Source organism: Heloderma suspectum, chromosome 17 (assembly GCF_057233095.1).
Source record: "Heloderma suspectum isolate Gila_16-S chromosome 17, 16-S_ref, whole genome shotgun sequence".
In the NCBI taxonomy this organism is placed as follows: Eukaryota; Metazoa; Chordata; class Lepidosauria; order Squamata; family Helodermatidae; genus Heloderma; species Heloderma suspectum.
Window position 1 is genome coordinate 3581518 of NC_139474.1, and position 12224 is coordinate 3593741.

General features: G+C 46.8%; 1 protein-coding gene across 1 annotated transcript; it reads left to right on the forward strand.

The window, feature by feature from the left end:
- The first annotated feature begins 3741 nt into the window (after positions 1-3741).
- Positions 3742-11856, forward strand: LOC146334226 (cystatin-like). Its single transcript, XM_084824541.1, has 3 exons — positions 3742-4318; positions 7423-7551; positions 11427-11856. The coding sequence occupies exons 1-3, from the start codon at positions 4007-4009 to the stop codon at positions 11514-11516; spliced, it is 531 nt and encodes a 176-aa protein (XP_084680667.1). The 5' UTR covers positions 3742-4006; the 3' UTR covers positions 11517-11856.
- Positions 11857-12224: the final 368 nt, after the last annotated feature.

A 12224-nucleotide genomic window follows, 5' to 3' on the forward strand; every position in this document is an offset into this window, starting at 1 on the left:
TGCTGATCTTCTAACAAAAATATGTAACATATCCCTAAAATCAGCTTCTGTATCAGAAGACTGGAGAATGGTAAATATAACATCTTTTCTTTTTTTTTTTAAGGGGGGATCCAGGTAATTACAGACCTGTTAGCGTAACATCCATTCCAGGTGAATTGGTGGAAAGCATTATTAAAATAAAATTGGTAGGCATATAGAAGGACATGTCCTGCTGAAAAAGAATCAGCATGACTTCTGAAAAGCCTTGTCTCACTAACCTTTCATAGTCTTAGGAAGTGACAATAAACCTATGTACAGCGGAGATCCAGTAGACATTGTTTACTTGGATTTCCAAAAGACTTTTGATAAATTCCCTCATCAAAGAGTCCTGAGCAAACGTAGCAATCATGGAATAAAGGACAGCTCCTCTTATGGATCAGTAACTGCTTAAACAACAGAGAGCATGGAGTAGGAATAAAGGGTTAATTCTAGCAATGGAGGGATATAAAGTGCAGGGTCCCACAGGGATCTATACTGAGATCATTGCTTTTTAATTTGTAAATGATCTGGAGTTAGAGGTGAGCAGTGAGATGCCCAAGTTTGCTGATGACACCAAATTATTTAGAGCGGTTAAAACGAAAAAGAATTGTGAAGAAAAGGGCAACCAACATTATCAAGGGCCTGTAGCAACTCCCCTATGAGGAATGGTGATAACATCTGGGACTGTTCAGCTTAGAAAAAAGGTGAGTATGGAGAAATGTGATAGAGGTGCACAAAATTACACACAGTGTTGAGAAGGTGGACAGAGAAAAAGTTTTCTCCCATAATGCTGCAAGTCAGAGTCATCTTATGAAGCTGAATGGTGGAGACTCAGGACAGATAAAAGGAAGGACTTCTCCACACAGCACATAGATATACTATGGAATTCGCTACCACGAGATGTGGAGATGGCTATCAGCTAGGATGGCTTCAAAGGGGGATTAGACAAATTCATGGAGGAGAAAGCCCTCAGTGGCTACAAGTATCCATGCTACCTTCAGTATCGGGGCAGTATGCCTTTGTATACCAGATGTTGGGGAACATGAGCTGGAGAGTGCAGTTGTGGTCATTTTCTCCTTGGGGGCTTCCCACAGGCAGCTGGCCGCCTGGCCAATGTGAGACCAGAATACAGGGCTAGAAAGACCTCTGGTCTGTGGCAGTGGGCCTCTTCTGATGTTCTTAAAACTGCCCCAGTCTGCCCAGTGACTATCAGATCTGGCTTCGACTTATCAGCTCTTGGCATTGCATTTTTGTTTGCTCCTTTGGTTTTGTAATGTTGCGGAATTCTATAAGTTATTTCCATTTTACCCACCAAACATAATGTCCTGCAGTCTCAGCATTAACGCAGTTGAGGGGCAAATCGAATGGCTTGTCAATAAACAGGCAAAGGTTCAAGCACAGAAGTATCAGTCCAGCAAGAGGGCAGTTCAAGACAGGATCAGTCAATAAATAGGCAGTGGTCAAACACAGTATTACTTACCAAACATAAAGCACTTAATTTTTACCGTATGAAAACAAATTTGTTCTAGCTGGCCCCATCTATCAGATCTGGCTTCACCTTATCCGCAGTTGCCATTTAACTTTTGTTTGCTGTTTTGCTTCTTCTGCTTCTTTTTTGTTACTATGTGGAATTTGTCAAAGATTTCTCAAATATTTGCACTCTACCAGATGTAAGGCATTTCATTTCCACCTAATGGAGGGTCGAATGGAGGGTATGTAAACAGGAGAGTCCCACAAGGATCTGTATTGGGACCAGTGCTTTAACTTAACAAAACTGCTCTAGCCTGTCCAGTGAGTAGGGTGGGCCAAGGCAGAATGAAGCAGAAAGGAGCAACATGGGAAAGAACAGAAGGCAAAGAAATGGTCCCAGGTGTAGGTTCCTATCTTCTCCTGCTTAACCTCACAAACTGTGATGGGTGCTGGTTTAAGAAAGACCTGATATGAGGATATTTAAAAGACATTCCTTCTATGGGTTAAAAAAAAGAGGAAAGTGTGCAAAATGTATAGTGTGACAGAGTGATGCAAAGCCTGGTTGTAAGAATCAAATGGTGTAAATAATATCCTATTTTATTCTACACTGGCATGGGTAAGTCATCAAATGTACACCATTACTGAAGAGATATCTGAAGAAGTATCAATGGGAAACTTGACCCATTAATCAGTTACTTAACTCAACCTTTTCCCTTTAAATCATCGTGATTTCAGTCAATCTTCCCTGCCTCTAGACATCTGCCTCCCTTGGTGCCCATCACGCTCCCTGCATCCTCCTGATTGTAATTTTATTTCTTCAGTTTCTTGAAGTTAATTGTTCTAACTGGAAGCCTGGGATGCTGCAAAGTGAAGAACTGTGTTCGAGCTCACAAGGGTGGCTTCGTGTTTTGGAGTTCAAATCCCGCCTCTAACATACTTAGGTTCTTAGGGAAGTTGCTCTTCTTTGACTCTCATCAGTTTGCCTTCTGCAAAATGATCCTTTTGTGCTTGGCCACGTCCACAAAGGCAGCCATTTTATGAAGAGCGCCCATGACAAAATACGCCCACCAAACCAAAAAGGTTCGGGACCTCTGCAGTAGAGACTTTGCTGTATTCATCAATGTGAGCCCACAGAGCAGCAAAATTGTAGCACAGCAATCTCTCACAAGCGACAGGGGCTCCAGTATAGACCCGAGCTCAGAAGGGTTAGGATCTATCTACTTTGTGTGTGTGTTTTTTTACCAGAGTCCCAAGAACTACCACTTGGAGCTTGGTGCAAACAACATAAATTTAGAATGAAAGAATTCTGAAGCCCAGAAATTAATTTGGGGTATCAGAACTTAATGGGGCTCAGTCCTTCCATCCACAGAAAATCCAGTCATGATTAGACCTTCCGCTGGCTTTCTCCATTTCAGAGAGGTAGCATGTGGGGGTCTTATTGCAACTGTTAGAACAAGTGGGAGTTGGACGCCCTTGCTGATCTCGTGCAAATCATCCAGAGATGTACCAGGGAAGCTGTATACAGGTGTACCTTGCACTGTAGATAGAGCCTGTATTGAACTGGGGGGTTGAATTAGATGGCCTCTGAGGTCCCTTCCAAACTGTGCCTTATGGACTAAAACTGAGCCAATGAGTCCCACCCAGTGGAGACTGGTGGCTCCCATGTCATTGGGGCGGTGAATCCACTCCAGGTTTCAGACAGAACCAGTCAGAACTCTAAAGGAGCACCTTGGACTGCTCTGACTGGTTCTGATGGCAACCCGGAGAGGATTCACCGCCCCACCGACACCACAGCGACCAGCCTCCACTAGTCCCACCCTAGCTCCATGGTGAAGGTAGATAATTTTAGATCCTGGACCCTGGATCATCACATGAAGCACAGAACTGACATTTCTCCTGCCCGACCCCTGACATGCATTACTGCCACTTCTACATTCCTGATACATTAGAGGGGGGAAGCCTGTTTGCTAAGCTTGATTTAAACAAACAAACAAGAAAAATCCTCTGAGCATGCGCAGTTTCACATTTTAAACTCACTTACATCAAAGCAGTGTCATGACCACAGGACTAAAACGGAGTTTGCTGCCATTGTCCTGATGCAAAACACATTTACCTGGAAATCAGCATGACTTTGCTGTAGAAAAGGAGATAGATAGATATATAAAGTAAAAATAATCATGGGAGAGTCCATAATCATTTAGATGCCCAGCCAGCCGACATCAGACTATAAAAATGTCTTTGGGGGTTTTTTAGATGCCCATGCTAGGCCAGGTGCTGACGCTGGGCCTGTTTGCTGCTGTTGCTATTACCTGCCACTCCATTGGTGATCATTTGCCCCCCGGGCTCTGGACATCTGCCCTGAGTTCCAACCCGAACTGCCCCGGTATCCTTGCCTCTCACACAGCAGCCTCTCCTTCCTTAAGTGGGCGTGGCCTTCTCCCAAAGTGGGCATGGCCCCACCTCTCACCTGCCTTTTCACGCTTTTGCTACTGCTCCATTCATTGGCTGGCTCTGCTGCATGGGTGTGGCTGCTGTGCCGTATAAGAGCAGCCCGCACGCTCCACTCCTTGCCTGCTCATCCACGCTCTCCCTAGCCATGGCACAGCAACTGCTCTCACCTGTTGGCTCTCCACGCATCCTCGGCCTGATGCTGCTGCTGTTACCTGCGCTCAGTGCAGCCAGCGTGCCGATGCCCGGGGCCCCGATGGACCGACCCGTCTCTGATCCGGCTGTGCAGCAGGCTGCTGCCTTCGCCGTGCAAGCCTACAACAAGGCCAGCAACAGCATCTTCTATTACAAGGTGCTGCGTATCTTGAAGGCACAAAGCCAGGTACGAGGCTGCGGTGCATGTCTGGGGGCAAGGGGGGTTTGAAGGGAAGTGGCTGGAGGTCAGGGGAGGATCGGAAGGAAGTCCTGAGTCCTTTCCCCCTTCAAAGGCTGGTAGGGAAGCTGCTTTTCTAGGCCAGCCTTTCACAACCTGGCATCTTACTACTGTGTTGGACTATAAGTCCCAGCATCCCCAATGAGCAGGTCTGGCTGGGGGGTGCTGGGAGTTCTAGTCTGAGAAAGCTCAGGGCCACCGGGTTGGGAACAGCTGCTCTACACACTCAGTATTAAAATCCTGCTGGCTTTTCCAGCGTTTGTCTAATTTTAGACTAGGATGAGTCAAGAGTAGGGATTTCAGAGAAATCCATCTGGAGGGTGGAGCTCGAAGAGCTTCCATTGATTCGGCCCCCTGGGCTTTAGTCCATTTTTATCCTGCAGAGCCCAGCTTGCTCTGCAGTGAGTTGGGCAAGTTTGCGGTTTTCCGTATTTTTTATTTGCGCAACTTACAGGCGCAATTTGTGCACATTTGTGTAACTTGTACAAATTGGGCCCAAAATTCACGCACATTACTCAAATTGTGCCCCAAATTTGCGCACATCATGCAAATTGTGGCTGCAAATCTCTATTTGAGCAAATTACGGCTGGCTCAATGGAGTTGGGTGGAAAAGCTGCAGCTCAGCCCGCAAATGCAAGCCGAGCCAGGCATCCCGTGGAATTCCGTTGAGCCAAAAGCAAGACGGAATTCCAAGCGACAGACATCCCTAGTCAAAGGTGAGCCATTCCATATGCCTAGGGGTAGCTGGTGTGTGGGGCAGAAATGTGTGGCCTTTGGTTTGTTCTCTTAATACCTGCAGCAGACTGTTAAATCGAACACACCTTTCACAAACGTCGCTAGCCAATAATTCAGTCCTGCAGGGATACCCTCCGATAGGCCATGCTGTTGAGCAACTAGTGATGAACCCTAATAGAATAAGCAGGGCATTCGGAAACTCCACACTCTGCTCCTCCAGTACTTGTTCCAAGTACAGCCACGTCACTGATGAACAGTACTGTGATGATACTGGGGGGATATATTTCTGATATATAAGAAAAAAATCAGAACTTAATGGGGCTCAGTCCTTCCATCCACAGAAAAATCCAGCCATGATGGAGGAGGCATGGCTTAACGTAAAAATGCATGAGAATTCTGTTACAACCCCATGAGCTGGAATCTTTAAACAAGCTTCGTTAACTGTTTGTGTTTAGTCTACATGATCCAGGCTAATTCAGAAGATAAATGATTCTATTTATATTGGTTTACTCTCTTTCATCTTCTGTCTTTTATTTTTTCCTGCTTTTCTTTATATTTTTTATTTTAAAATAGATAATATATCTAGTATAAAATATATTACTGATGGTTGAAGGTTTATATTAAGTTTTATTATTATATAATACTATATTTATTATTATTATTACTAATAATATAGGCTTTCGGGAATGAATTGTAGACCTGTTTCTTTGGTATAAGATGATATGATACAGAAATGTAAGGTTGTTTATTAAACTGTAAGATTGTTAAGGTTATAGATATAGTTTTTAAAATAGAATGGCATCGGAGGCTGGGGGGCTGTTGGAGTTTAAACTCAATTCTTTAAGGGGGGGAGAGGGGGAGGGGGAGGGAATTTTTCCTTTTTCTTCACTTCCTTTCCTCCTCCCTTTTCCCTTTTGCCCCCTCTTTTTTCTTCTCTCTTTGTTATTGTGGTGTCCTCATCAGAATATTGTACTGTTGGGAAATTGAAGTATTGATTAAGTTGTTGGTAATTTTGGTATTGTTTATTTCATTTATAAAAATAAAATAAATACAAATATATTAAAAAAAGAAAAGAAAAATCCAGCCATGATTAGACCTTCCGCTGGCTTTCCTGATTTCAGAGAGGTAGAATGGGGGGATCTTAATGCAATTGTTAGAACAAGTGGGAGTTGGACGCCCTTGCTGATCTCGTGCAAATCATCCAGAGATGTACCAGGGAAGCTGTATACAGGTGTACCTTGCACTGTAGATAGAGCCTGGATTGAACTGGGGGGTTGAATTAGATGGCCTCTGAGGTCCCTTCCAAACTGTGCCTTATGGACCAAAAGTGAGCCAGTGAGTCCCACCCAGTGAATCCGCTCCAGGTTTCAGTCACCAGTCAGAACTCTAAAGGAGCACCTTGGACTGCTCTGACTGGTTCTGATGGCAACCCAGAGAGGATTCACCGCCCCACCGACACCAGAGCGACCAGCCTCCACTAGTCCCACCCTAGCTCCATGGTGAAGGTAGATGATTTTAGAACCTGGACCCTGGATCATCACATGAAGCACAGAACTGACATTTCTCCCCCCCGACCCCTGACATGCATTAGTGCCACTTCTATATTCCTGATATGTTAGAGGGGGGAAATACATTTATCATAATTAACACCAGACCATCAATATTGAACTTTATCAACACAAAAGTAGGAATTGAGATTGCAATATTAATAAGCTCTCTCTCTCTCTCTCTCTCTCTCTCTCTCTCTCTCTCTCTCTCACACACACACACACACACACACACACACACACACACCCCAGCTCTTCTTTATGACTAACCCCCCTACAGCTCTACCTATATCATTTCTTTTCTGTGCTGGTTTAACCCACACTGTAAATCCTGGTATCCATAACTCGTCTGTTGCAATGAGCCTTGTTTCTTGCAGTGAGATCACTGCATATTTGGATAAATATTTCATCCAATCGGTACCATTGGCTCTAGCCTTCCATCCCGCTATATTCCAGGACAAAATGGCAACAGACTTATCGGGGTGATTAGGATTAGTCACCCTCTTGGCTTCGGGGAAACTCGCTTTGAATTTTCCTCTGCTGATAAATCAGGGAGGGGGCTTGCCACAGTAACCCCAGGTACGTACAGCTGCACGCAGATACAACCATGGGCCCAATCCTTCCCTGACACTCACTGTTGAAATTTGGATGGTAAAAGACCCTTGGGAAGGGACCTAGTGTTTTGGGGGCCTGCATTACTCTGCAAATTGTCAAGAACAGGGCTGGCACTATATAAGTGGCATTCTCCCCCCGCCCCCCACTCTCCCACAGGTGGTGGAGGGCGCAATGTACTACCTGACGGTGGAGCTGGTGAACACGCAGTGCAAGAAGGAAGGTGGATCGGGGCTGAACCAAGCGGAGCTGGAACACTGCGCAGTTCCCCCGGCGGCAGATCAGCAGGTGAGATGAGAACCCGGCTCTTGTCTGGGCTGCTTCAGGGCTCTGAGTTTATCCAGTGCCGACAAGGAAGGGCGTGCTCCTCCGTCAACACGCTTCTCAACCAGCCTTGAAAGCAGATTGTTGGCTTTGTGAAGGCGGCTTCCCGTCAAACACCCATGCAGATGACCTTGGGACCTTGTTGAGATCTTTATTTGTTACATTTATGTCTTGCCTTTCCTCCGAGGAGCCCAAAGTGGCATACATGATCCTCCTCCTCTCCATTTTCTCCTTACAACAGCCCTGTGAGGTAGGTTAGCCGGAGAGTCAGTGACCGGCCCAAAGTCACCCAGGGAGTTTCACTGCAGAATGGCACCGAGAACCCAGGCCTCCCCAGTCCTAGTTGAAGACTCTAACCACTACACCACACCGCCTCTCCTTTTGTTACGAGAATTGCGTGAGAGATTCCAAGATCCTATACCTCCTGGAGTGCCTTGGTTGAAGGAAGCCATGGCAGGGTCAAGAGTGGTTTAAACGTGCATCGGTTTAGAAGAAGGAGAAGTCGTCGCTCAGTGGTAGAGCCCTCGCTTTGCTTGCGGAGCGTTCCAGGTTCCATCCCTGGGACAAAATCCTGCCTGAAACCCTGGAGAGTCTCTCCGCTCCGTGTCAGGGCTGACATTAATAGGAGGCATGGTGGGTCACCTGCCGAGGGCCCACGCCCCAGCTTGCGCCTCCTCTTCACCCTCGCAGCCTGCTTGTTCACTTGTCTCTTGCTCTGGCCCAGACAACGGTGGTGGTGGGAAGGAGGAGCAGCAGATGCCGCGGCCTGCTTGCTCCCTGGCTCTCTGCCTCTCAAGCAAGTGATGAGGAAGAGGAAGAGGGGCCAGAGCAGCTGGGGACCATGGTGGTGAGAAGGGGGATTCACTGAGGGGGCGGCCAGGGAGGGGGTCTTGCCCAAGGGCCCCCCAAACCCGGAGCCAGCACTGCTCAGTGTGAGCGATACTGAGTGAGATGCACCAATGGGAGGGCTGTGGCCCAGTGGCGGAGCCCCTGCTTTGCACACAGAAGGTGCCAGGTTCAATGCCCAGCAACTCCAGGGAGGGCTAGGAAAACATCCTGCCTGAAACCCTTGCTGCCATTGCTGCCAGTCAGGGCTGACGCTAGATAGATCTGCCCTCGCTATACGGCGGTGACCCTAAAACTAAAGAATTGTAGGAGTTTCTGGCTTTGTTGTTGTTGTTCAGTCGTGTCTGACTCTTCGTGGCCCCACGGACCATAGCACGCCAGGCCTTCCTGTCCTGCGCTCTCTCCCGGAGCATGCTCAAGTCCATATTCATTGCATCGGTGATGCTATCTAGCCATCTCATCCTCTGCCGTCCCCTTCTCCTTTTGCCTTCAGTCTTTCCCAGCATCAGGGTCTTTTCCGTGGAGTTTTCTCTTCGCATTAGGTGGCCAAAACATTTCAGCTTCAGCTTCATTATCTGTCCTTCCAATGAGCAGTCAGGGTTGATTTCCTTTAGGATGGACTGATTTGACCTCCTTGCAGTCCAGGGGACTCGTAAGAGTCTTCTCCAGCACCACAGTTCAAAGGCATCAATTCTTCGGCGCTCAGCCTTCCTTATAGTCCAGCTCTCACAGCCATACATTGCTACTGGGAAAACCATAGCTTTGATTATATGAACCTTTATGCGGTTATACATTTCTGGCTTACAGTGGTATAAAAAGAAATCTGATCCATCTCTCGAGATCAGCTGAAATGTGACTTGGCCCTACAGATGTTTGTAAACTAGGTGCCTTTAGGCCACTTCCGTAATGCACCCCTCTAAGGCCCTTGCCAAGAAAAACCCTTGTCTGTTGTTTCCAGGTGCCCTTCAGCCATCCCAATGCCGCCAACATCATCACCTTTAGATGGGCTGTGCTTGATTGCCTCCATTCTTGGTCACAGGAAAAACCAAAAAACAAATGCAGCTTTATAATCTTGTTCTTGCAATGACTTTGAGAGGAGTTGTGTGTGGCTCATGGGCAGGAGAGGAGGTGTTCTGAGGGCAGGAATGGTGACACTGCTTGGAGGCAGGGTTGCTGTGTGGGTCGCCCACTGAAGCTGGAAGAGAGACTGTAGAAGATTGAGAAGTGAAGACTTGAAAGAACGTTGGGTGGGAAGACAAAGATCAGATGGGCATGGCATGATTTCCCCAACCTGCTGCCCTCGAGATGTTTTGGATGGTAGAGTCTCTGCTTTGCATGTAGAAGGACTTGGGTTCAATTCCTAGCTTCTCCAGGTAGGGCTGGAAAAAAACACCTGCCAGAAACCCTGGAGAGTAATTGCTGCCAGCGAGCATCAACGCTACTGGGCTAGATGGACCAAGGTTCTGACTCTGTATAAGGCATCTTCCTATGTTCCTAACACCCATGAACACCAGCATGGGCAATGGTCAGGGATACTTGGGGTTGTAGTCCAAAACATCTACAGGACACCAGGTTGGGGAAGGCTGGAGTAGAGACAACCAAGAAAGGAGCAAGAGGAACTGAGGGGCAGGGGAGGACAAAAAGGAGCACAGGGCCTGAGACGGGGTGGGAGAGAGGGTTGGTGCTGTGAACCATCAAAGGATCTCTGATCTCAGAAAGCTGGGGGCCTTTCTGGATCAATCTGGAGGCCTGATTCACGCAGGGCCCAATCAAAACAGATTCTGGGGTTACCAAGATGAAACAAGACCACTTGTATAAAAGAATGACATACAGTTTATTGAATACACAGTTGTAATATGGATGCAGATATAAACAGTAAATGCAACAGAAAGCAACAGGTCCCTCCGTTTGGGACCACAGTCTCCTCAATGGGTGTTGCGTTGGTTTGCTGGGTGCAATGGGGTGTCGTTTCAAGGGCCTACAGTCTTTGGGCAGGCGGGCACCTTTCCTCCTCCCAAAGTGAGAACAAAGAGTGAATGAGCCTGCTGGATGTTATAGGTGTCTCTCCTCAGTTGCACAGCCTATCATGAGTCACAGAGCTTCTCCACACAGGGCTTATATCATGCAATCAAGATTGGTTGCTCACGGAAGTTTGCAGGTCCTTTACATGACGTCGTCAGCCTCCAGGTCCCCTCCCGTGGGTTATGACCTTTATCCTGCTTTTTCAAAAGATCAGAGATAACCTGATAAGGGAATCCCATCTATCGGCTGTGCGTAATGACGGTGTGGCGATACAATTACAGTGCCATCTAGCAGCTGTAAAATGAAACATATAGAACTTCCTGAAAAAGGAAGTCCTCGACTCAAAGCACGTGTCCACCTGTGTAAAGGAGCCAATCTTAATCCCACAAAGGATCTGGAAGCAGAAAGCCCCAGTAAGGATGCGGGATTTCAGCCTCATCTGATGAACCTCACAGAGGCTGAGAAAGAAATCACTCCCCTCCGGAGAAAGGGCAGCTCTCCTCCAGTTTCTCACAGGAGAGTGAAACAACATCCTTATCTCAGAGAATGAGATCATGCAGCTGTGAAATTTCACTATGACTCCTTTCCTAACCTATGCTGCGTGCAAGAAGAAACCTACTTCTTGCATGGCCACCATAAAAGGCCCAATATACAGGGCTATACAGGTCTGTGTGGTAGAAACGGTACATAGGATACTGTGTCAGCGCACACCTGACTCCTTGCCAACGTTCCGGGGTCAAACTCACTACAGGGTGGGATGTAGGAAGACCACCAAGAGAGGGTAGAGGAGACGGTCGCCCATTGAGCCAAAGTAAGTAGCCACATCTTTGACTTGAGATGTCTGTGCAAGTTTTCTCTAACATACGTACCAGAATTTCCGGTTAATGTAAGTCACGGTGATGGATTTGCCCTGAGTCTTAACTGTCTGGATCCTTGTTTTTCTCTTCCTTCTCTCCCCGCACCCCCTCCAGAAACAAACCTGCAAATTCCAGGTCTGGAGCCGTCCTTGGCTGAACAACACACAGTTGGTGCACATGAGCTGCAAAGCGGCAAGTTCCTGAGCTTCACGCTGAGGGGTGGCTGAGAGGGGCCTGAGCCAACGCTGATGCTGCAAAATGAATCTGGAGCAATCTGATCCTTTTTCCTTGGGCTAAGAGGTTTCTAGACTTCACCGTGTGGAGATGGAGCCCAAGCACAATGAATCATGAAATACAAGATTTCTGTTTTAATTGTGAAATTACACTTTCTATGTTTCTAAAATTATATCACTAGGGCTTTTCTCCCCCCAACCCATTCTTGCTTTTTTTTGCTTTAACATAACATCCTGCCTGAAGAATCCTCCAAAACCTGCTGATTCTTTTGTAATTTGTTGGCTCACCTTAATAAAGAAATTATCCTGTTGAGGTTCTGATTTGTTTTGTTTTTTTAATTCTCATGGATGAAGGCAGCTGCAAATGTATTATAAGTAGACCAATTCACTTCCAGCTTTAGTTTTCTGGCTTTCCTTCACGGCAAACTCATTATGTCATGTTTTTAGACCACCTTTTGCGGTGGGGGGGGCATGAATTGGATCATGTAACACAACCTTCTCCTGTTTTTTTGGTAAACCTTCAGAATGTGGTGGTGATATTACCTGTCCTTTTTGTGATAGCATTATATGGGAGTACCACCTTGAATCTGTTCGATTTTTCTTCATCAGTTCTCTGTCACAGATGCGCTCACATACGAGCACGCACATGAAATAATTTTCGTCTTGTTCATCTGCTTCC

Excerpts from the sequence above, each read along its gene's own strand:
- LOC146334226 (XM_084824541.1), top strand. The coding sequence starts at position 4,007 with ATGGGTGTGGCTGCTGTGCCGTATAAGAGCAGCCCGCACGCTCCACTC. Across the intron at positions 4,319-7,422 it reads TCTTGAAGGCACAAAGCCAG|GTGGTGGAGGGCGCAATGTA; the intron begins GTACGAGGCTGC and ends ACTCTCCCACAG. Across the intron at positions 7,552-11,426 it reads CCCCGGCGGCAGATCAGCAG|AAACAAACCTGCAAATTCCA; the intron begins GTGAGATGAGAA and ends CACCCCCTCCAG.